General features: G+C 46.6%; 1 protein-coding gene across 1 annotated transcript in view; it reads left to right on the top strand.

Annotated features, from left to right (window-relative positions):
• The window catches only part of LOC137361344 (plectin-like), a 628221-nt gene that overhangs the window by 389236 nt on the left and 213237 nt on the right, over positions 1-25748 (top strand). The window contains 4 exon segments of the mRNA XM_068026237.1: positions 2131-2237; positions 9835-9954; positions 10576-10671; positions 21302-21429. Coding sequence (XP_067882338.1) covers positions 2131-2237; positions 9835-9954; positions 10576-10671; positions 21302-21429 — 451 coding nt within the window.

Below are 25748 nucleotides of genomic sequence, written 5' to 3'. Positions count from 1 at the left end.
GTGTCCCACTCTCTCTTTCCCCGTGTCCCACTCTCTTTCTCCCCGTGTCCATCTCTCTCTCTCTCCGTGTCCCACTCTCTGCACGTGTCCGACTCTCTCTCTCCCCATGTCCCACACTCTCTCACCCCGTGTCCCACTCTCTCTCTCCCCGTGTCCCACTCTCTCTCTCCCCGTGTCCATCTCTCTCTCTCTCCGTGTCCCACTCTCTCCACGTGTCCGACTCTCTCTCTCCCCATGTCCCACACTCTCTCTCCCCGTGTCCCACACTCTCTCTCCCCGTGTCCCACTCTGTTTCTCCCCGTGTCCCACTCTGTCTCCCCATGTAGCACTCTCTCTCCCCGTGTCCCACTTTCTCCCCGTGTCCCACTCTCTCCGTGCCACACACCCTCTCCCCGTGTTCCACTCTCTCTCCCCGGGTCCCACTCTCTCTCTCCCCATGTCCCACTCTGTTTCTCCCCTTGTCCCACTCTGTCTCCCCGTGTCCCACTCTCTCTCTCCGTGCCACACACCCTCTCCCCGTGTTCCACTCTCTCTGTCCATGTCCCACCACTCTCTCCCCGTGTCCCACTCTCTCTCCCCGCGTCCCACTCTCTCTCCCCGCGTCCCACTCTCTCTCCCCGCGTCCCACTCTCTCTCTCCCCGTGTCCCACTCTCTCTCTCCCCGTGTCCCACTCTGTTTCTCCCCGTGTCCCACTCCCTCTCCGTGTCACACTCTCTCCCCGTGTCTCACTCTCTGTCCCTGTGTCCCACTCTCTCCCCGTGTCCCATTTTCTCTCCCCGTGTCCCACTCTCTCTCTGCCCGTGTCCCACTCTCTCTCTCCCCGTGTCCCACTCTCTCTCTCCCCGTCTCCCACTCTCTCTCCCTGTCTCCCACTCTCTCTTCGTGTCCCACTCTCTCTTTCCCCGTGTCCCACTCTCTCTTTCCCCGTCTCCCACTCTCTCTCTCCCCGTGTCACACTCTCTCTCTCCCCGTGTCACACTCTCTCTCTCTGTCCCACTCTCTCTCTGTGTCCCACTCTCCCTCCCGTGTCCCACTCTCTCTTTCCCCGTGTCCCACTCTCTTTCTCCCCGTGTCCATCTCTCTCTCTCTCCGTGTCCCACTCTCTGCACGTGTCCGACTCTCTCTCTCCCCATGTCCCACACTCTCTCACCCCGTGTCCCACTCTCTCTCTCCCCGTGTCCCACTCTCTCTCTCCCCGTGTCCATCTCTCTCTCTCTCCGTGTCCCACTCTCTCCACGTGTCCGACTCTCTCTCTCCCCATGTCCCACACTCTCTCTCCCCGTGTCCCACACTCTCTCTCCCCGTGTCCCACACTCTCTCTCCCCGTGTCCCACTCTTTCTCCGTGTCCCACTCTCTCTCTCTCCCAGTGTTCTTCTCTGCGTCTCCCCCCATATCCCATTCTCTCTCTATATGTGTCCCACTTACTCTCTCCCCTTGTCCCACTTTCTCTCTCCCACAATGTCCCAATCTCTCTCCCTGTATCCCACTCTCTCTCTGCCTCCCCGTGTCCTAACCTCCTCCCACCGTGTCCCACTCTCTCTCCCTCCGTGTCCCACTCTCCCTCCGTGTCCCACTCTCTCTCCCTCCGTGTCCCACTCTCTCTCCCCGTGTCCCACTCTCTCTCCCCGTGTCTCACTCTCTCCCCCCGTGTCCCACTCTCTCTCCCCGTGTCCCACTCTCTCTCCCCGTGTCTCACTCTCTCTCTTCGTGGCCTACTCTCTCTCCCTGTGTCCCACTCTCTCTCCCTGTGTCCCACTCTCTCCCCATGGCCCACACTCTCTCTCCCCGTGTCCCACTCTCTCTCCCCGTGTCCCACTCTCTCTCCCCGTGTCCCACTGTCTCTCTCCCTGTGTCCCACTCTCTCCCCATGTCCCACACTCTCTCTCCCCATGTCCCACTCTCTCTCCCTGTCCCTCTCTCTCTCCCCGTGTCCCACACTCACTCTCCCCATGTCCCACTCTCTTCCCATATCCGCACTCTCTCTCCCCATGTCCCACTCTCTTCCCATATCCGCACTCTCTCTCCCCGTGTCCCACTCTCTCTCCCCGTGTCTCACTCTCTCTCCCCGTGTCTCACTCTCCCACTCTGGCTCTCTCCATGGTGCTGACTGCTTTTTTTGCTGTTATAGATGTCGATGTGCCTCATCCTGATGAGAAGTCCATCATTACCTATGTGTCCTCTCTGTATGATGCCCTGCCACGGGTTCCTAATGTCGAGGCAGGAGTCCGAGCTAACGTAAGTGCTACTAAGTGAAGGACAGAATTGACAAAACCACCCAGCTGAATACACAGCGTGTGGTCTCCTCGGACAGTCTGCACTTCCACCAGGATCAGTGCTGTTGCTTTGCAGATGTAAATGCACAGGAACAGGAGGAGGCCATTCAGCCCCTCGAGCCTGTCCCGCCATTCATGGCTGATTTGGACCTAACTCCATATTCCCGCCTTTGTCTCAAATCCCTCAATACCATTGGATAAGAAAAATCTAACAATCTCAAATTTAAAATTATTAATTGATTTGGCTTTAATCGCTGTTTGTGGAAGAGAGTTCCAAACACCTACCACCCAGTTTGTTCACTGTCTTATTTGCCGTGTTTTCTTTCCAATCCATCTTTGCAACTTCCATTTTTAACTCGTTCTAATTGTCCCCAGTAACGGACATTATCGTTGTTCCCTTTTCAGTTTTTATTTCGAAGCTAATTAGATGTACTCCAGAAAAAGCTGCAAATTCTGATTTCGTCTTCAAGAGATTTGGCTCCAATGTTGTGTGTGTAACAGATCACCAGGTGTTTAAACAGTAAGAAATAAAAAAAAGAAATGCTGGAACCACCCAGCAGGTCTGGCAGCATCTGTGAAAAGAGAAGCAGAGTTAACGTTTCAGGTCAGTGACCCTTCTTCGGAACTGACAAATATTAGAAATGTCACAGGTTATAAGCAAGTGAGGTGGGGCTTGCCATTTCAACACTCCCCCCTGCTCTCATGCTCACATCTCTGTCCTGGGATTGCTGCAGTGTTCCAGTGAACATCAACGCAAGCTCGAGGAACAGCATCTCATCTACCGATTAGGCACACTACAGCCTGCCGGACTGAACATTGAGTTCAATCATTTCAGAGCATGTCAGCCCCCCACTTTACTTTCATTTTTAGTTGTTTTTTCTTTTTTCTTTTTTTTTTTACATTTTTTACAACCTTTTTTTGCATTTATTTCATTTCATCTTAGTTTGTTCAGTTTGCTTACCCACTGTTTTTTTTCATGTTTGCACTTGCTGCTGTTCAATATTCAGTCCGTTAACACCTTATCTGTACTAATGCTTTGTCTTTCAACACACCATTAATATATTGTTTGCCTTTGCTCCATGACCTTTTGGTCAGCTATGTGGCCTGGTCCAATCTACACCTTCTCCTTTGTTATCTCTTGCCCCACCCCCACCTCACTTGCTTATAACCTTTTACATTTCTAATATTTGTCAGTTCCGATGAAGGGTCACTGACCCGAAACGTTAACTCTGCTTCTCTTTTCACAGATGCTGCCAGACCTGCTGAGTGGTTCCAGCATTTCTTGTTTTTATTTCAGATTTCCAGCATCCGCAGTATTTTACTTTTAGTTTAAACAGTAAGGATCCGGTAGATCCCTGCCCACATCACAGCCAAGCCCAGTCCAGTCCACTACCTGCCTGTGACTCCCGGTCACTCTTATGGCTGAGCTCAGCCTGCCAGCTGCAATCTTTATCCCACCTTCAGTACTGAGCAGTCTGTGGCGCATTTCCCATATGCCTGCTGGATGCTTCCGGTTCATGCTGGGGGGGATGCAATCCTTGGGGATGGAGCATGATGGAGCAGCCTGGGAAAAATGCATCTTTCAATGCCTGTCTAATATCCCCGTTTCAGAGCCAACTGATGAGGTCATGAATAACGTCCAATTTTACTCAGAATTCTGTCAGTCTATTTATGTCCTGTTGCAGTTGATTGGTGTCATCCTCATTGTTTGCCACACGTCCAAGTTTGGTGTCATTGGCAAATTTTGAAATTTTACTCGGTATTCCAAGTCATTTATATATAGCACAAAAAGCAGTGGTCCCAGCACTGATCCTTGCGGAACACCACTGTCTACCATCCTCTAGTCTGAAAAACAACCATTTACTACGACTCACTGTTTTCTGCCTTAAGCAAATTTTTTTATCCAATTGGACACTGACCCTGCTATTCCATAAGCCTCAATTTTATTAACCAGCTGTTTATGTGGTACTTTGTCAAATGTTTTCTAAAAATCCACATAAACAACATCCACTGCAATCCCTTCATCAACATTCTCTGTTACTTCATCAAAAAATTCAGTTAGGTCAGTCAAACATGATCTGTCTTTTGACAAATCTGTGCTGGCTCTCCTTAATTAACTCAAACCTCTCCAAGTGCCTTTTTTTGCTCTGATTATTATTAAAATCTACCCACGACTGATAAACTAACTAGCCTGAAGTTCCTAGGAATGTTCTGACACCCTTGAATAAGGGATCACATTTGCCACTCTCCAATCCTCTGGCACCTCCCCCTTACCTATGGAAGATCGGAAGATTATGGCAAGCCCTTCCACTATCTCCACCCCACTTCCTTTAGCAACCTGGGATGAGGACCATCCCGACCAGGTGACTTATCCATTCTGAGCATAGCCAGTCTTTCCAGTTATTCCTTCCTATCAATTTTTACTTCATCCATTACCTTTACTATCTCCACTTCTGCTATTTTGTCATCATCCTCTTCCTTAATAAACACTGATACAAAGTATTCATTAAGTAGTCTAACCTTGTCCTGTGCCTCTAAGCATATAACACCCTCTCTGCCAGTCGAACTCTTACTAACGGGTAACTTATTTACATACTGGTAAAAGTTCTTTGGGTTCCCTTTTATGTTGACTTTTTTCAATTCATTCACGGGATGTGAGCAAATTGCCCGTTCCTAATTGAACTGAGTGGCTTGTTTGGCCATTTCAGAGTGCATTTAAGAGTCAACATGCTTTTTACAATAATTGACAATGGTTTCTTGGTCACCATTGGACTGGCTTTTAATTCCAGATTTATTGATTGAATTCAAATTTCATCATCTGCAGTGGTGGGATTTGAACCCATGTCCCCAGAGTATTATCCTGAACTATGGATTACTAATCTAGTGACATTACCACTATGTCACTGCCTGACCATGCTCTGACCAGCTCTTGTAGCCACAGTATTTAAGTGGCTGCTGCAGTTCAGTTTCTGGTCAATGGTGACCCCCAGGATGTTGATAGTGGGGGATTCAGCGATGGTAATACCATTGAATGTCAAGGGGAGATGGTTAGATTCTCTCTTGTTGGAGATGGTCATTGCCTGGCACTTGTGTGGTGCGAATGTTACTTGCCACTTATCAGCCCAAGCCTGGATATTGTCCAGGTCTTGCTGCATTTTTACACGGATTGCTTCAGTATCTGAGGAGTCACGAATGGTGCTGAACATTGTGCAATCATCAGTGAACATCCCCACTTCTGACCTTATGAATGAAGGAAGGTCATTGATGAAGCAGCATTTTATTCTCATATTCTCTCTTTGCCAGTGTTATTTTCCTTACAGTGGGAGGGGGAGGATCAAGTTGTCGTGGTCCATGTAGGTACCAACAACATAGCCAGGACAAGGAAAGAGGTTCTGCATAGTCAGTATGAGGAACTAGGCACCAAATTAAGAAGCAGAACCTCAAAGGTAATCATCTCTGGATTATTACCAGAGCCACGTGTAAATTGGCAGAGGGCAAATAAGATTAGAGAAATTAATGTATGGCTCAAAGACTGGTGTGGTAGAAGTGGGTTCTGGTTCGTGGGGCACTGGCACCAGTACTGGGGAAAGTAGTGGCTGTACCATTGGGATGGTCTACACCTGAACCGTGCTGGGACCAGTGTTCTAACGAGCTGCATAACTAGGGAAGTAGAGAGGGTTTTAAACTGAATAGTGGGGGCAAAGGATCAAATTTGGGAAGATATGGTAAATCAAGGAGTAGAGACAAGGCAAGAGAGAAAGGTATTAATATGGGAAATGATCAATAGACTGTGACAGGAAGGGACAGAGCGTACAAATCTAAGAGTAAATCAACAGATAAGACTAGAGGTTACAAAAATAATAAAAGGACACAACTCAAGGCTCTGTATCTGAATGCACGTAGCATTGAAACAAAACAGATGAACTGAGAGCGTAAATAGAAATAAATAAGTACGATCTGATAGCCATTACAGAGACATGGCTGCAGGACGACATAGACTGGGACCTGAATATTGAAGGGTACATGGCATTTAGGAAGGACAGGAAGCTAGGAAAAGGTGGAGGGGTAGCTCTGTTAATTAATGATGGTATGAGGGCAATAGAGAGGGATGACCAAGTTTGGGAGACCAGGATGTTGAAGCAGTTTGGGTAGAGATGAGAAATCATAAAGGCAAGAAGTCACTTGTGGGAGTGGTGTACAGGCCACCTAACATTGACTACACTGTAGGACGGGGCATAAAGGAAGAAATAATGGCAGCTTGTCAGAAAGGTACAGCGATAATTATGGGGGATTTTAACCGACATATAGACTGGAAAAATCAGATGGGCAGAGGTAACCTAGATGAGGAGTGCATAGAATGTTTTTGGGATAATTTCTTGGAACAATATGTTCTGGAGCCAACCAGAGAGCAGGCTATATTAGACCTGGTATTGTGCAACAAGATAGGATTAATTAATGATCTCATAGTTAAGGCAGCCCTGGGTAGCAGCGATCATAATATGATTGAATTTTACATTCAGTTTGAGGGAGAGAAGAGTGGGTCCAAGACCAGTATTTCAAACTTAAATCAGGGCAATTATGAGGACATGAAAGCAGAGCTAGCTAAAGTAAACTGGCAAATCAGGTTAAGGGATAGGTCAATAGAGATGCAGTGGCAGACATTTAAGGGGATATTTCAGAATACACAGAATAGATACATTTCAACAAGAAAGAAAAATTCCAAGGGTGGGACCTGCCATCCGTGGTTAACGAAAACCGTTAAAGATAGTATCAAACTTAAAGAAAAAGTCTATAATTGCACAAAGATGGGAGGCAGGTCAGAAGATTGGACAGAATATAAAATACAGCAAAGAATGACTAAAAGATTGATAAGGAATGTAAAATTAGAGTACGAGAGAAAGCTAGCTGGAAATATAAAGACAGATAGTAAGAGTTTCTATAGATATTTAAAAAATAAAAGAGTTAACAAAGTGAGCGTTGGTCCTATAGAAAGTGAGTCTTGGGGAATTAATAATGGATAATAAGGAGATGGCAGATGAATTGAACAGATATTTTACATCGGTCTTCACTATTGAGGATACAAGTAACATCCCAGTATTAGCTGCAAGTCAGGAAATGGAAGGGAGGGAGGAACTCAAGAAAATTATAATCACCAGGGAAGTGGTACTGAACAAATTGTTGGAGCTGCAGGCTGACAAGTCCCCGGGTCCTGATGGACTTCATCCTCGGCTCTTAAAAGAAGTGGCTAGTGAGATAGTTGATGCGTTAGTTTTATTAGATTGGAAAATAGTGAATGTAACTCCTTTATTCAAAAAGGGAGGGAGACAGAAAGCAAGAAACTACAGTCCAGTTAATAACATCTGTCTTAGGGAAAATGTTAGAAGCTATTATTAAAGATGTTCTAGCATGGCATTTAGAAAAATTCAAGGTAATCAGGCAGAGTCAACGTGGTTTTGTGAAAGGGAAATTATGTTTAACCAATTTATTGGAGTTCTTTGAGGGAGTCACATGTGCTGTGGATAAAGGGGAACCGGTGGATGTATTGTACTTAGATTTCCAGAAGGCATTTGATAAGGTGCCACATCAAAGGTTATTGCAGTAAATAAAAGTTCATGGTGTAGGGGGTAACATACTATCATGGATAGAAGATTGGCTAGCTAACAGGAAACAGAGAGTAGGCATAAATGGGTCACTTTCTAATTGTCAAGATGTAACGAGTGGTGTGCCACAGGGATCTGTGCTGGAGCCTCAACTTTTTACAATTTGTATAAATGACTTAGATGAAGGGACCGAAGGTATGGTTGCTAAATTTGCTGATGACACAAAGATAGGGAGGAAAGTAGGTTGTGAAGAGGATATAAGGAGGCTACAAAGGGATATAGATAGGTTAAGTGAGTGGACAAAGACCTGGAAAATGGAGTATCATGTGGGAAATTGTCCATTTTGGCAGGAAGAATAAAAAAGAAGCATATTATCTAAATGGTGAGAGATTGCAGAGCTCTGAGATGCAGAGAGATCTGGGTGTCCTAGTGCATGAGTCACAAAAGGTTAGTATGCAGGAACAGCAAGTAATTAGGAAAGCTAATAGAATGTTATCATTTATTGTAAGGGGAATTGAATACAAAAGTAGGGAGGTTATGCTTCAGTTATACAGGGCATTGGTGAGACCACATCTGGAGTACTGTGTACAGTATTGGTCTCCTTATTTAAGGAAGGATGTAAATGCATTGGAGGCAGTACAAAGAAGGTTTACTAGACTAATACCTGGAATGGGTGGGCTGTCTTACAAGGAAAGAATGGAGAGGCTAGGCTTGTATCTGCTGGAATTTAGAAGAGTAAGAGGTGACTTAATTGAAATATATAAGATCCTGAGGGGTCTTGACAGGGTGGATGTGGAAAAGATGTTTCCCCTTGTGGGAGAATCTAGAACTAGGGGTCATTGTGTAAAAATAAGGGGTCGCCCGTTTAAGAGAGAGATGAGGAGAAATCTTTCCCTCAGAGGGTTGGAGAGATGAGGAGAAATCTTTCCCTCAGAGGGTTGGAGAGATGAGGAGAAATCTTTCCCTCAGAGGGTTGGAGAGATGAGGAGAAATCTTTCCCTCAGAGGGTTGGAGAGATGAGGAGAAATCTTTCCCTCAGAGGGTTGTGAGTCTTTAGAACTCACTTCCTCAAAAGGCAGTGGAAGCAGAGTCTTTGAATATTTTTAAGGCAGAGGTAGATAGATTTTTGATAAGCAAGGGGGTGAAAGGTTATCGGGGGTAGGTGGTAATATGGAGTAGAGGTTAGAGTCAGATCAGCTGTGATCTTATTGAATGGTAGAGCAGGCTCGAGGGGCCGAATGGCCTACTCCTGCTCCTTATTCATATGTTCACCTGCCCTCTTAATTTATTACGTTTGGCCTGGCTCTTGATTAAAGAGTTCACCTGGCTTCGTCATACAGCCAATGTTTTTGTTTCATCATATTCTCAATCTCTCTCGTCATCTCAGGAGCCCTGACTGTGGTTCCCCTACATGCTGATGTTAATTCTGGTGAGTCCCTGACCCTGATTCGGTGTTAGTTTCCTTGGTATTTCCGACATGTTAACCTCTTCCTCTACTGTAAATACTGATTCAAAGTAATTATTCAGCATGTTTGCCATTTCCTCATTTTCATTGACAATATCCCCATTGTCAGTTTCCACATTGCTCCTGACTTCCCTCTTTTTCCCAATGTAATTTTCCCATTCGACAGGATCTGTGCTATTTCTGGCATTTTTTCATACTTTTTCTTTTAGTTTGGTGTTGACTGTCACCTCTTTAGCTGTCCATGCCAGTCTAACTTGCTGCTTTAGGGGTATCAACTGGTTCTGTATCACATTAAATTCTTTTTTGAACACTTTGCACTGACCTTTGTTGTTTTATCCATTAACAGATTTGCCCAGTTTATTCTCGACAGTCTCTGCTCTGGAGCTGTTACATTGCTACCTCTTTAGCAGAGGTTAGAACTGCGTTGCTGCTCAATTCCATGGGTTGCTCACTAAACTCTTTCCTTTAACTAATACACTGGTCTGTAACTGCAGGAGATCGAGCTGAGGTGGCAGGAATATTATGAGATGGTGACACTGTTGCTCCAGTGGATTCGCCATCATATCAGCATGTTTGAGGAGAGGAAATTCCCGGGGACCTATGAGGAGATGGAGGTGAGTAGAGCTACTCTAGTCAGTAAGACACAGGTCACACTGAGCGCGCTTGATCCACGTAACAGGCACTGGAACCGATCGCGGTGCATGTTTTTCCCGTGACCGATCACAGTGCCTGATATATCCGTGAACGATCGCGGTGCCTGTTATACCTGTGACCGATCGCGAAACCTGTTTGGCCCGTGACCGATCATGGTGCCTGATATACCCGTGAACGATCGCGGTGCCTGTATTACCCATGCCCGATCGTGGCGCATGTTTTACCCGTGATCGATCGTGGTGCCAGTTATACGCGTGACCAATCGCAGTACCTGTTTTACCCATGACTGATTGCGGTGCCAGTTATACCTGTGACCATTCGCAGTGCCAGCTATATCCGTGACTGATCGCGAAGCCTGTTTTACCCGTGACCGAGCGTGGTGTCTAATATACCTGTGACCGATCGCGATGCCAGTTATAACCTTGACTGATTGTGGTGCCTGTTGTACCCATGACCGATCGCGGTGCCGGTTTTACCCATAACTGATCGTGGTGCCTGTTTTACCCGTGACATGTCATAGTACGTGTTTATATGTCTGTGACATTTCGCCATGATAGTTTTACGATCTGTGATTGTCACAGGTCCTGTGGAGACAGTTCCTGAAATTTAAAGAATCGGATCTACCCAGTAAAGAGATTGACAAAAACCACAGCAAAACACTTTTCAAAAACCTGGAGGTGAGTCTTTCTGTTAGCAAGACTGTAGGTTCACTTGTGTGGTGCGTCTCACTGGCTGTAACTCTGTCTGTGTGTCAGTAATTGTAACTCAGTCCGTGTGTCAGTGACTGTAACTCTGTCCGTGTGTCAGTGACTGTAACTCTGTCCGTGTGTCAGTGACTGTAAATCTGTCCGTGTGTCAGTGACTGTAACTCTGTCTGTGTGTCAGTGACTATACGTCTGTCTGTGTGTCAGTGACTATAAGTCTGTCTGTGTGTCAGTGACTGTAACTCTGTCCGTGTGTCAGTGACTGTAACTCTGTCTGTGTGTCAGTGATTGTAACTCTGTCTGTGTGTCAGTAATTGTAACTCAGTCCGTGTGTCAGTGACTGTAACTCTGTCCGTGTGTCAGTGACTGTAACTCTGTCCGTGTGTCAGTGACTGTAAATCTGTCCGTGTGTCAGTGACTGTAACTCTGTCTGTGTGTCAGTGACTATACGTCTGTCTGTGTGTCAGTGACTATAAGTCTGTCTGTGTGTCAGTGACTGTAACTCTGTCCGTGTGTCAGTGACTGTAACTCTGTCTGTGTGTCAGTGACTGTAACTCTGTCTGTGTGTCAGTGATTGTAACTCTGTCTGTGTGTCAGTGACTGTAACTCTGTCCGTGTGTCAGTGACTGTAACTCTGTCCGTGTGTTAGTGATTGTAACTCTGTCTGTGTGTCAGTGACTGTAACTCTGTCTGTGTGTCAGTGACTGTAACTCTGTCCGTGTGTCAGTGAGTGTAACTCTGTCCGTGTGTCAATGACTGTAACTCTGTCTGTGTGTCAGTGACTGTAACTCTGTCCGTGTGTCAGTGACTGTAACTCTGTCCGTGTGTCAGTTACTGTAACTCTGTCCGTGTGTTAGTGATTGTAACTCTGTCCGTGCGTCAGTGGCTGTAACTCTGTCCGTGCGTCAGTGACTGTAACTCTGTCCGTGTGTCAGTGACTGTAACACTGTCCGTGTGTCAGGGATTGTAACTCTGTCCGTGTTTTAGTGACTGTAACTCTGTCCGTGTTTTAGTGACTGTAACTCTGTCCGTGTATGAGTGACTGTAACTCTGTCCGTGTATGAGTGACTGTAACTCAGTCCATGTGTCAGTGACTGTAACTCTGTCCGTGTGTCAGTGACTGTAACTCTGTCCGTGTGTCAGTGACTGTAACACTGTCCGTGTGTCAGGGATTGTAACTCTGTCCGTGTGTCAGTGACTGTAACTCTGTCCGTGTTTTAGTGACTGTAACTCTGTCCGTGTGTCAGTGACTGTAACTCTGTCCGTGTGTCAGTGACTGTAACTCTGTCTGCGTGTCACTGATTGTAACTCTGTCCGTGTGTCAGTGACTGTAACTCTGTCTGCGTGTCACTGATTGTAACTCTGTCCGTGTGTCAGTGATTGTAACTCTGTCTGCGTGTCACTGATTGTAACTCTGTCCGTGTGTCAGTGATTGTAACTCTGTCCGTGTGTCAGTGACTGTAACTCTGTCTGCGTGTCACTGATTGTAACTCTGTCCGTGTTTCAGTGACTGTAACTCTGTCCGTGTGTCAGTGACTGTACGTCTGTCCGTGTGTCAGTGACTGTAACTCTGTCTGTGTGTCAGTGACTGTAACTCTGTCCGTGTGTCAGTGACTGTAACTCTGTCCTTGTATGAGTGACTGTAACTCTGTCTGTGTGTCAGTGACTGTAACTCTGTCTGTGTGTCAGTGACTGTAACTCTGTCCGTGTTTCAGTGACTGCAACTCTGTCCGTGTATGAGTGACTGTAACTCAGTCCATGTGTCAGTTACTGTAACTCTGTCTGTGTGTCAGTGACTGTAACTCTGTCCGTGTGTCAGTGATTGTAACTCTGTCCGTGTGTCAGTGACTGTAACTCTGTCCGTGTGTCAGTGATTGTAACTCTGTCTGTGTGTCAGTGATTGTAACTCTGTCCGTGTGTCAGTGACTGTAACTCTGTCCATGTCTCAATGACTGTAACTCTGTCCGTGTGTCAGTGACTGTAACTCTGTCCGTGTGTCAGTGATTGTAAGACTGTCCGTGTGTCAGTGTCTGTAACTCTGTCTGTGTGTCAGTGATTGTAGCTCTGTCCATGCGTCAGTGACTGTAACTCTGCCTGTGTGTCAGTGACTGTAACTCTGTCCTTGTGTCAGTGACTGTAACTCTGTCCGTGTGTCAGTGACTGTAACTCTGTCCGTGTGTCAGTGACTGTACGTCTGTCCGTGTGTCAGTGACTGTAACTCTGTCTGTGTGTCAGTGACTGTAACTCTGTCTGTGTGTCAGTGACTGTAACTCTGTCCGTGTGTCAGTGACTGTAACTCTGTCCTTGTATGAGTGACTGTAACTCTGTCCGTGTGTCAGTGATTGTAACTCTGTCCATGTGTCAGTGACTATAACTCTGTCTGTGTGTCAGTGACTGTAACTCTGTCCGTGTGTCAGTGACTGTAACTCTGTCCGTGTGTCAGTGACTGTAACTCCGTCCTTGTTTGAGTGACTGTAACTCTGTCTGTGTGTCAGTGACTGTAACTCTGTCCGTGTGTCAGTGACTGTAACTCTGTCCTTGTTTGAGTGACTGTAACTCTGTCTGTCTGTCAGTGACTGTAAGTCTGTCTGTGTGTCAGTGACTGTAACTCTGTCCGTGTTTCAGTGACTGTAACTCTGTCCGTGTTTCAGTGACTGTAACTCTGTCCGTGTGTCAGTGACTGTACGTCTGTCCGTGTGTCAGTGACTGTAACTCTGTCTGTGTGTCAGTGACTGTAACTCTGTCCGTGTGTCAGTGACTGTAACTCTGTCCTTGTATGAGTGACTGTAACTCTGTCTGTGTGTCAGTGACTGTACCTCTGTCTGTGTGTCAGTGACTGTAACTCTGTCCGTGTTTCAGTGACTGCAACTCTGTCCGTGTATGAGTGACTGTAACTCAGTCCATGTGTCAGTGACTGTAACTCTGTCCGTGTGTCAGTGATTGTAACTCTGTCCGTGTGTCAGTGACTGTAACTCTGTCCGTGTGTCAGTGACTGTAACTCTGTCCGTGTGTCAGTGACTGTAACTCTGTCTGTGTGTCAGTGACTGTAACTCTGTCCGTGTGTCAGTGACTGTAACTCTGTCCGTGTGTCAGTGAGTGTAACTCTGTCTGTGTGTCAGTGACTGTAACTCTGTCCGTGTGTCAGTGACTGTAACTCTGTCCGTGTGTCAGTGACTCTATCGCTGTCCGTGTATCAGTAACATTACCTCTGTCCATTTGACAGTAACTGTAACCTTGTGCGTGTGTCAGTGACTGTAACTCTGTCCGTGTGTCAATGACTGTAACTCTGTCCGTGTGTCAGTGATTGTAAGACTGTCCGTGTGTCAGTGACTGTAACTCTGTCCGTGTGTCAGTGACTGTAACTCTGTCCATGTGTCAGTGATTGTAACTCTGTCTGTGTGTCAGTGACTGTAACTCTGTCCATGTGTCAGTGACTGTAGCTCTTTCCGTGTGTCAGTGACTGTAACTCTGTCCATGTGTCAGTGAGTGTAAATCTGTCTGTGTGTCAGTGACTGTAACTCTGTCCGTGTGTCAGTGACTGTAACTCTGTCCGTCTGTCAGTGACTCTATCACTGTCCGTGTATCAGTAACATTAACTCTGTCCATGTGTCAGTGACTGTAGCTCTTTCCGTGTGTCAGTGACTGTAACTCTGTCCATGTGTCAGTGATTGTAACTCTGTCCGTGTGTCAGTGACTGTAACCCTGTCCGTGTGTCAGTGACTGTAACTCTGTCCGTTTGTCAGTGACTGTAACTCTGTCCGTGTGTCAGTGAATGTAACTCTGTCTGTGTGTCAGTGAATGTAACTCTGTCTGTGTGTCAGTGACTGTAACTCTGTCTGCGTGTCACTGATTGTAACTCTGTCCGTGTGTCAGTGACTGTAACTCTGTCTGCGTGTCACTGATTGTAACTCTGTCTGCGTGTCACTGATTGTAACTCTGTCCGTGTGTCAGTGACTGTAACTCTGTCTGCGTGTCACTGATTGTAACTCTGTCCGTGTGTCAGTGATTGTAACTCTGTCTGCGTGTCACTGATTGTAACTCTGTCCGTGTGTCAGTGATTGTAACTCTGTCCGTGTGTCAGTGACTGTAACTCTGTCTGCGTGTCACTGATTGTAACTCTGTCCGTGTTTCAGTGACTGTAACTCTGTCCGTGTGTCAGTGACTGTACGTCTGTCCGTGTGTCAGTGACTGTAACTCTGTCTGTGTGTCAGTGACTGTAACTCTGTCTGTGTGTCAGTGACTGTAACTCTGTCCGTGTGTCAGTGACTGTAACTCTGTCCTTGTATGAGTGACTGTAACTCTGTCTGTGTGTCAGTGATTGTAACTCTGTCTGTGTGTCAGTGACTGTAACTCTGTCCGTGTTTCAGTGACTGCAACTCTGTCCATGTATGAGTGACTGTAACTCAGTCCATGTGTCAGTGACTGTAACTCTGTCCGTGTGTCAGTGATTGTAACTCTGTCCGTGTGTCAGTGACTGTAACTCTGTCCGTGTGTCAGTGACTGTAACTCTGTCCGTGTGTCAGTGACTGTAACTCTGTCCATGTGTCAGTGACTGCAACTCTGTCCGTGTATGATTGACTGTAACTCTGTCCGTGTGTCAGTGACTGTAACTCTGTCCGTGTGTCAGTGATTGTAACTCTGTCCGTGTGTCAGTGACTGTAACTCTGTCCGTGTGTCAGTGACTGTAACTCTGTCCGTGTGTCAGTGAGTGTAACTCTGTCTGTGTGTCAGTGACTGTAACTCTGTCCGTGTGTCAGTGACTGTAACTCTGTCCGTGTGTCAGTGAGTGTAACTCTGTCTGTGTGTCAGTGACTGTAACTCTGTCCGTGTGTCAGTGACTGTAACTCTGTCCATCTGTCAGTGACTCTATCGCTGTCCGTGTATCAGTAACATTAACTCTGTCCATTTGACAGTAACTGTAACCTTGTGCGTGTGTCAGTGACTGTAACTCTGTCCGTGTGTCAATGACTGTAACTCTGTCCGTGTGTCAATGACTGTAACTCTGTCCGTGTGTCAGTGATTGTAACTCTGTCCGTGTGTCAGTGACTGTAACTCTGTCCGTGTGTCAGTGACTGTAACTCTGTCCGTGTGTCAGTGACTGTAACTCTGTCCATGTGTCAGTGACTGCAACTCTGTCCGTGTATGATTGACTGTAACTCTGTCCGTGTGTCAGTGACTGTAACTCTGTCCGTGTGTCAGTGATTGTAACTCTGTCCGTGTGTCAGTGACTGTAACTCTGTCCGTGTGTCAGTGACTGTAACTCTGTCCGTGTGTCAGTGAGTGTAACTCTGTCTGTGTGTCAGTGACTGTAACTCTGTCCGTGTGTCAGTGACTGTAACTCTGTCCGTGTGTCAGTGAGTGTAACTCTGTCTGTGTGTCAGTGACTGTAACTCTGTCCGTGTGTCAGTGACTGTAACTCTGTCCATCTGTCAGTGACTCTATCGCTGTCCGTGTATCAGTAACATTAACTCTGTCCATTTGACAGTAACTGTAACCTTGTGCGTGTGTCAGTGACTGTAACTCTGTCCGTGTGTCAATGACTGTAACTCTGTCCGTGTGTCAGTGATTGTAAGTTTGTCCGTGTGTCAGTGACTGTAACTCTGTCCGTGTGTCAGTGACTGTAACTCTGTCCATGTGTCAGTGACTGTAACTCTGTCCGTGTGTCAGTGACTGTAACTCTGTCTGCGTGTCACTGATTGTAACTCTGTCCGTGTGTCAGTGACTGTAACTCTGTCTGCATGTCACTGATTGTAACTCTGTCCGTGTGTCAGTGATTGTAACTCTGTCTGCGTGTCACTGATTGTAACTCTGTCCGTGTGTCAGTGACTGTAACTCTGTCTGCGTGTCACTGATTGTAACTCTGTCCGTGTTTCAGTGACTGTAACTCTGTCCGTGTGTCAGTGACTGTACGTCTGTCCGTGTGTCTGTGACTGTAACTCTGTCTGTGTGTCAGTGACTGTAACTCTGTCCGTGTGTCAGTGACTGTAACTCTGTCCTTGTATGAGTGACTGTAACTCTGTCTGTGTGTCAGTGACTGTAACTCTGTCTGTGTGTCAGTGACTGTAACTCTGTCCGTGTTTCAGTGACTGCAACTCTGTCCGTGTATGAGTGACTGTAACTCAGTCCATGTGTCAGTGACTGTAACTCTGTCTGTGTGTCAGTGACTGTAACTCTGTCCGTGTGTCAGTGATTGTAACTCTGTCCGTGTGTCAGTGACTGTAACTCTGTCCGTGTGTCAGTGACTGTAACTCTGTCCGTGTGTCAGTGATTGTAACTCTGTCTGTGTGTCAGTGATTGTAACTCTGTCCGTGTGTCAGTGACTGTAACTCTGTCCATGTGTCAATGACTGTAACTCTGTCCGTGTGTCAGTGACTGTAACTCTGTCCGTGTGTCAGTGATTGTAAGACTGTCCGTGTGTCAGTGTCTGTAACTCTGTCTGTGTGTCAGTGATTGTAGCTCTGTCCATGCGTCAGTGACTGTACCTCTGCCTGTGTGTCAGTGACTGTAACTCTGTCCTTGAGTCAGTGACTGTAACTCTGTCCGTGTGTCAGTGACTGTAACTCTGTCCGTGTGTCAGTGACTGTACGTCTGTCCGTGTGTCAGTGACTGTAACTCTGTCCGTGTGTCAGTGACTGTAACTCTGTCCGTGTGTCAGTGACTGTAACTCTGTCCTTGTATGAGTGACTGTAACTCTGTCCTTGTATGAGTGACTGTAACTCTGTCCGTGTGTCAGTGATTGTAACTCTGTCCATGTGTCAGTGACTATAACTCTGTCTGTGTGTCAGTGACTGTAACTCTGTCCGTGTGTCAGTGACTGTAACTCTGTCCGTGTGTCAGTGACTGTAACTCCGTCCTTGTTTGAGTGACTGTAACTCTGTCTGTGTGTCAGTGACTGTAACTCTGTCCTTGTTTGAGTGACTGTAACTCTGTCTGTCTGTCAGTGACTGTAAGTCTGTCTGTGTGTCAGTGACTGTAACTCTGTCCGTGTTTCAGTGACTGTAACTCTGTCCGTGTTTCAGTGACTGTAACTCTGTCCGTGTGTCAGTGACTGTACGTCTGTCCGTGTGTCAGTGACTGTAACTCTGTCTGTGTGTCAGTGACTGTAACTCTGTCCTTGTATGAGTGACTGTAACTCTGTCTGTGTGTCAGTGACTGTACCTCTGTCTGTGTGTCAGTGACTGTAACTCTGTCCGTGTTTCAGTGACTGCAACTCTGTCCGTGTATGAGTGACTGTAACTCAGTCCGTGTGTCAGTGACTGTAACTCTGTCCGTGTGTCAGTGATTGTAACTCTGTCCGTGTGTCAGTGACTGTAACTCTGTCCGTGTGTCAGTGACTGTAACTCTGTCCGTGTGTCAGTGACTGTAACTCTGTCTGTGTGTCAGTGACTGTAACTCTGTCCGTGTGTCAGTGACTGTAACTCTGTCCGTGTGTCAGTGAGTGTAACTCTGTCTGTGTGTCAGTGACTGTAACTCTGTCCGTGTGTCAGTGACTGTAACTCTGTCCGTGTGTCAGTGACTCTATCGCTGTCCGTGTATCAGTAACATTACCTCTGTCCATTTGACAGTAACTGTAACCTTGTGCGTGTGTCAGTGACTGTAACTCTGTCCGTGTGTCAATGACTGTAACTCTGTCCGTGTGTCAGTGATTGTAAGACTGTCCGTGTGTCAGTGACTGTAACTCTGTCCGTGTGTCAGTGACTGTAACTCTGTCCATGTGTCAGTGACTGTAACTCTGTCCATGTGTCAGTGATTGTAACTCTGTCTGTGTGTCAGTGACTGTAACTCTGTCCATGTGTCAGTGACTGTAGCTCTTTCCGTGTGTCAGTGACTGTAACTCTGTCCATGTGTCAGTGAGTGTAAATCTGTCTGTGTGTCAGTGACTGTAACTCTGTCCGTGTGTCAGTGACTGTAACTCTGTCCGTCTGTCAGTGGCTCTATCACTGTCCGTGTATCAGTAATATTAACTCTGTCCATGTGTCAGTGACTGTAGCTCTTTCCGTGTGTCAGTGACTGTAACTCTGTCCTTGTGTCAGTGATTGTAACTCTGTCCGTGTGTCAGTGACTGTAACCCTGTCCGTGTGTCAGTGACTGTAACCCTGTCCGTGTGTCAGTGACTGTAACTCTGTCCGTTTGTCAGTGACTGTAACTCTGTCCGTGTGTCAGTGACTGTAACTCTGTCTGCGTGTCACTGATTGTAACTCTGTCCGTGTGTCAGTGACTGTAACTCTGTCTGCGTGTCACTGATTGTAACTCTGTCCGTGTGTCAGTGATTGTAACTCTGTCTGCGTGTCACTGATTGTAACTCTGTCCGTGTGTCAGTGATTGTAACTCTGTCCGTGTGTCAGTGACTGTAACTCTGTCTGCGTGTCACTGATTGTAACTCTGTCCGTGTTTCAGTGACTGTAACTCTGTCCGTGTGTCAGTGACTGTACGTCTGTCCGTGTGTCAGTGACTGTAACTCTGTCTGTGTGTCAGTGACTGTAACTCTGTCCTTGTATGAGTGACTGTAACTCTGTCTGTGTGTCAGTGACTGTAACTCTGTCTGTGTGTCAGTGACTGTAACTCTGTCCGTGTTTCAGTGACTGCAACTCTGTCCATGTATGAGTGACTGTAACTCAGTCCATGTGTCAGTGACTGTAACTCTGTCTGTGTGTCAGTGACTGTAACTCTGTCCGTGTGTCAGTGATTGTAACTCTGTCCGTGTGTCAGTGACTGTAACTCTGTCCGTGTGTCAGTGACTGTAACTCTGTCCGTGTGTCAGTGACTGTAACTCTGTCCATGTGTCAGTGACTGCAACTCTGTCCGTGTATGATTGACTGTAACTCTGTCCGTGTGTCAGTGACTGTAACTCTGTCCGTGTGTCAGTGATTGTAACTCTGTCCGTGTGTCAGTGACTGTAACTCTGTCCGTGTGTCAGTGACTGTAACTCTGTCCGTGTGTCAGTGAGTGTAACTCTGTCTGTGTGTCAGTGACTGTAACTCTGTCCGTGTGTCAGTGACTGTAACTCTGTCCGTGTGTCAGTGAGTGTAACTCTGTCTGTGTGTCAGTGACTGTAACTCTGTCCGTGTGTCAGTGACTCTATCGCTGTCCGTGTATCAGTAACATTAACTCTGTCCATTTGACAGTAACTGTAACCTTGTGCGTGTGTCAGTGACTGTAACTCTGTCCGTGTGTCAATGACTGTAACTCTGTCCGTGTGTCAGTGATTGTAAGTTTGTCCGTGTGTCAGTGACTGTAACTCTGTCCGTGTGTCAGTGACTGTAACTCTGTCCATGTGTCAGTGACTGTAACTCTGTCCATGTGTCAGTGATTGTAACTCTGTCTGTGTGTCAGTGACTGTAACTCTGTCCATGTGTCAGTGACTGTAGCTCTTTCCGTGTGTCAGTGCATGTAACTCTGTCCATGTGTCAGTGAGTGTAACTCTGTCTGTGTGTCAGTGACTGTAACTCTGTCCGTGTGTCAGTGACTGTAACTCTGTCCGTCTGTCAGTGACTCTATCACTGTCCGTGTATCAGTAACATTAACTCTGTCCATGTGTCAGTGACTGTAGCTCTTTCCGTGTGTCAGTGACTGTAACTCTGTCCATGTGTCAGTGATTGTAACTCTGTCCGTGTGTCAGTGACTGTAACCCTGTCCGTGTGTCAGTGACTGTAACTCTGTCCGTGTGTCAGTGACTGTAACTCTGTCCGTGTGTCAGTGAATGTAACTCTGTCTGTGTGTCAGTGACTGTAACTCTGTCTGCGTGTCACTGATTGTAACTCTGTCCGTGTGTCAGTGACTGTAACTCTGTCTGCGTGTCACTGATTGTAACTCTGTCCGTGTGTCAGTGACTGTAACTCTGTCTGCGTGTCACTGATTGTAACTCTGTCCGTGTGTCAGTGATTGTAACTCTGTCTGCGTGTCACTGATTGCAACTCTGTCCGTGTGTCAGTGATTGTAACTCTGTCCGTGTGTCAGTGACTGTAACTCTGTCTGCGTGTCACTGATTGTAACTCTGTCCGTGTGTCAGTGATTGTAACTCTGTCTGCGTGTCACTGATTGTAACTCTGTCCGTGTGTCAGTGATTGTAACTCTGTCCATGTGTCAGTGATTGTAACCCTGTCCGTGTGTCAGTGACTAACTCTGTCCGTGTGTCAGTGACTGTAACTCTGTCTGTGTGTCAGTGAATGTAACTCTGTCTGTCTGTCAGTGACTGTAACTCTGTCTGCGTGTCACTGATTGTAACTCTGTCCGTGTGTCAGTGACTGTAACTCTGTCTGCGTGTCACTGATTGTAACTCTGTCCGTGTGTCAGTGATTGTAACTCTGTCCTTGTGTCAGTGACTGTAACTCTGTCCTTGTGTCAGTGACTGTAACTCTGTCCGTGTGTCAGTGACTGTAACTCTGTCTGCGTGTCACTGATTGTAACTCTGTCCGTGTGTCAGTGATTGTAACTCTGTCTGCGTGTCACTGATTGTAACTCTGTCCGTGTGTCAGTGATTGTAACTCTGTCCGTGTGTCAGTGATTGTAACTCTGTCCGTGTGTCAATGACTGAAACTCTGTCCGTGTGTCAGTGACATTAACTCTGTCCATTTGACCGTAACTGTAACTCTGTGTGTTTTAGGGTGCTGTACAAGAGGGTCACCTGAAGGTTCCTGTTGGTTATCACCCCTTCGACGTGGAAAAGGAATGGGGGAAGCTGCACGTCTCGATTCTGGAAAGGGAGAGAGTTCTGCGCAGCGAGTTTGAAAGGTTTATGTTTTGTTGCTTCCCCAGGAATTGTCAGTTCGTTTGTTCCTGCCAACATCACATTCACTGAAAATGTTTTGCTTCGAAACATAGAAAATAGGAGCAGGAGTAGGCCATTCGGCCCTTCAAGGCTGCTCCGCCATTCATTATGCTCTTGGCTGATCATCCAACTCAGTAACCTGTTCCCGCTTTCCCCCCATATCCTTTGATCCCTTTAGACCCAAGAGCTACATCTAACTCCTTCTTGAAAACAGACAATGTTTTGGCCTCAACTGCTTTCTGTGGTAGTGAATTCCACAGGCTCACCACTCTCTGGGTGAAGAAATTTCTCCTCATCTCAGTCCTGAAAGGTTTTCCCCATATCCTTAGACTATGACCCCTGGTTCTGGACTCCCCCACCATCGGGAACATCCTTCCTGCATCTACCCTGTCAAGTCCTGTTAGAATTTTATAGGTTTCTATGAGATCCCCCCTCACTCTTCTGAACTCCAGCGAATATAATCCAAACCAACTCATTCGGTTTTAAGATGGAAGGCATTGCTCTCTCAACATGGAGACCTGGGATTCAGCCACATGGAAGGAGATTTCCTCTCTCCATACGTGACCTCTTTTTCGATCAAATCCTATTTGTGCATTATTCAAAAGAGCCATAAAATACACAAATCTAGGTCATTCAGTCCATTGTGTCTGCAGCACTTTGCGTAATCCCAAACTAATCCCACTGTCCCACTCTCTCCCCATAATCAATCCCAAACTAATCCCACTGTCCCACTCTCTCCCCATAATCAATCCCAAACTAATCCCACTGTCCCACTCTCTCCCCATAATCAATCCCAAACTAATCCCACTGTCCCACTCTCTCCCCATAATCAATCCCAAACTAATCCCACTGTCCCACTCTCTCCACAATCAATCCCAAACTAATCCCACTGTCCCACTCTCTCCCCATAATCAATCCCAAACTAATCCCACTGTCCCACTCACTCCACAATCAATCCCAAACTAATCCCACTGTCCCACTCTCTCCATAATCAATCCCAAACTAATCCCACTGTCCCACTCTCTCCCCATAATCAATCCCAAACTAATCCCACTGTCCCACTCTCTCCATAATCAATCCCAAACTAATCCCACTGTCCCACTCTCTCCATAATCAATCCCAAACTAATCCCACTGTCCCACTCTCTCCCCATAATCAATCCCAAACTAATCCCACTGTCCCACTCTCTCCACAATCAATCCCAAACTAATCCCACTGTCCCTCTCTCTCCCCATAATCAATCCCAAACTAATCCCACTGTCCCACTCTCTCCCCATAATCAATCCCAAACTAATCCCACTGTCCCACTCTCTCCATAATCAATCCCAAACTAATCCCACTGTCCCACTCTCTCCATAATCAATCCCAAACTAATCCCACTGCCCCACTCTCTCCACAATCAATCCAAAACTAATCCCACTGTCCCACTCTCTCCACAATCAATCCCAAACTAATCCCACTGTCCCACTCTCTCCATAATCAATCCCAAACTAATCCCACTGTCCCACTCTCTCCCCATAATCAATCCCAAACTAATCCCACTGTCCCACTCTCTCCATAATCAATCCCAAACTAATCCCACTGTCCCACTCTCTCCATAATCAATCCCAAACTAATCCCACTATCCCACTCTCTCCATAATCAATCCCAAACTAATCCCACTGCCCCACTCTCTCCATAATCAATCCCAAACTAATCCCACTGTCCCACTCTCTCCACAATCAATCCCAAACTAATCCCACTGTCCCACTCTCTCCATAATCAATCCCAAACTAATCCCACTGCCCCACTCTCTCCACAATCAATCCCAAACTAATCCCACTGTCCCACTCTCTCCCCATAATCAATCCCAAACTAATCCCACTGTCCCACTCTCTCCATAATCAATCCCAAACTAATCCCACTGTCCCACTCTCTCCCCATAATCAATCCCAAACTAATCCCACTGTCCCACTCTCTCCATAATCAATCCCAAACTAATCCCACTGTCCCACTCTCTCCACAATCAATCCCAAACTAATCCCACTGTCCCACTCTCTCCATAATCAATCCCAAACTAATCCCACTGTCCCACTCTCTCCCCATAATCAATCCCAAACTAATCCCACTGTCCCACTCTCTCCATAATCAATCCCAAACTAATCCCACTGTCCCACTCTCTCCATAATCAATCCCAAACTAATCCCACTGTCCCACTCTCTCCCCATAATCAATCCCAAACTAATCCCACTGTCCCACTCTCTCCCCATAATCAATCCCAAACTAATCCCACTGTCCCACTCTCTCCATAATCAATCCAAAACTAATCCCACTGTCCCACTCTCTCCCCATAATCAATCCCAAACTAATCCCACTGTCCCACTCTCTCCCCATAATCAATCCCAAACTAATCCCACTGTCCCACTCTCTCCCCATAATCAATCCCAAACTAATCCCACTGTCCCACTCTCTCCATAATCAATCCAAAACTAATCCCACTGTCCCACTCTCTCCACAATCAATCCCAAACTAATCCCACTGTCCCACTCTCTCCCCATAATCAATCCCATACTAATCCCACTGTCCCACTCTCTCCACAATCAATCCAAAACTAATCCCACTGTCCCACTCTCTCCACAATCAATCCCAAACTAATCCCACTGTCCCACTCTCTCCCCATAATCAATCCCATACTAATCCCACTGTCCCACTCTCTCCCCATAATCAATCCCAAACTAATCCCACTGTCCCACTCTCTCCATAATCAATCCCAAACTAATCCCACTGTCCCACTCTCTCCATAATCAATCCAAAACTAATCCCACTGTCCCACTCTCTCCCCATAATCAATCCCATACTAATCCCACTGTCCCACTCTCTCCCCATAATCAATCCCAAACTAATCCCACTGTCCCACTCTCTCCATAATCAATCCCAAACTAATCCCACTGTCCCACTCTCTCCACAATCAATCCAAAACTAATCCCACTGTCCCACTCTCTCCACAATCAATCCCAAACTAATCCCACTGTCCCACTCTCTCTCCACAATCAATTCCAAACTAATCCCACTGTCCCACTCTCTCCCCATAATCAATCCCAAACTAATCCCACTGTCCCACTCTCTCCATAATCAATCCCAAACTAATCCCACTGTCCCACTCTCTCCACAATCAATCCCAAACTAATCCCACTGTCCCACTCTCTCCACAATCAATCCAAAACTAATCCCACTGTCCCACTCTCTCCACAATCAATCCCAAACTAATCCCACTGTCCCACTCTCTCCCCATAATCAATCCCATACTAATCCCACTGTCCCACTCTCTCCACAATCAATCCCAAACTAATCCCACTGTCCCACTCTCTCCCCATAATCAATCCCAAACTAATCCCACTGTCCCACTCTCTCCACAATCAATCCCAAACTAATCCCACTGTCCCACTCTCTCCACAATCAATCCAAAACTAATCCCACTGTCCCACTCTCTCCACAATCAATCCCAAACTAATCCCACTGTCCCACTCTCTCCATCATCAATCCCCAACTAATCTCACTGTCCCACTCTGTCCATAATCAATCCCAAACTAATCCCACTGTCCCACTCTCTCCGCAATCAATCCCAAACTAATCCCACTGTCCCACTCTCTCCATAATCAATCCCAAACTAATCCCACTGTCCCACTCTGTCCATAATCAATCCCAAACTAATCCCACTGTCCCACTCTCTCCGCAATCAATCCCAAACTAATCCCACTGTCCCACTCTCTCCACAATCAATCCCAAACTAATCCCACTGTCCCACTCTCTCCACAATCAATCCCAAACTAATCCCACTGCCCCACTCTCTCCCCATAATCAATCCCAAACTAATCCCACTGTCCCACTCTCTCCACAATCAATCCCAAACTAATCCCACTGCCCCACTCTCTCCCCATAATCAATCCCAAACTAATCCCACTGTCCCACTCTCTCCACAATCAATCTCAAACTGATCCCACTGTCCCACTCTCTCCATAATCAATCTCAAACTAATCCCACTGTCCAACTCTCTCCCCATAATCAATCCCAAACTAATCCCACTGTCCCACTCTCTCCACAATCAATCCCAAACTGATCCCACTGTCCCACTCTCTCCATAATCAATCTCAAACTAATCCCACTGTCCAACTCTCTCCCCATAATCAATCCCAAACTAATCCCACTGTCCCACTCTCTCCACAATCAATCCCAAACTAATCCCACTGTCCCACTCTCTCCACAATCAATCTCAAACTGATCCCACTGTCCCACTCTCTCCAGA

Source organism: Heterodontus francisci, unplaced genomic scaffold, assembly GCF_036365525.1.
Source record: "Heterodontus francisci isolate sHetFra1 unplaced genomic scaffold, sHetFra1.hap1 HAP1_SCAFFOLD_559, whole genome shotgun sequence".
In the NCBI taxonomy this organism is placed as follows: Eukaryota; Metazoa; Chordata; class Chondrichthyes; order Heterodontiformes; family Heterodontidae; genus Heterodontus; species Heterodontus francisci.
Note: the sequence above shows the minus strand (reverse complement) of the source record. Positions and strands in the feature narration are given on the sequence as shown.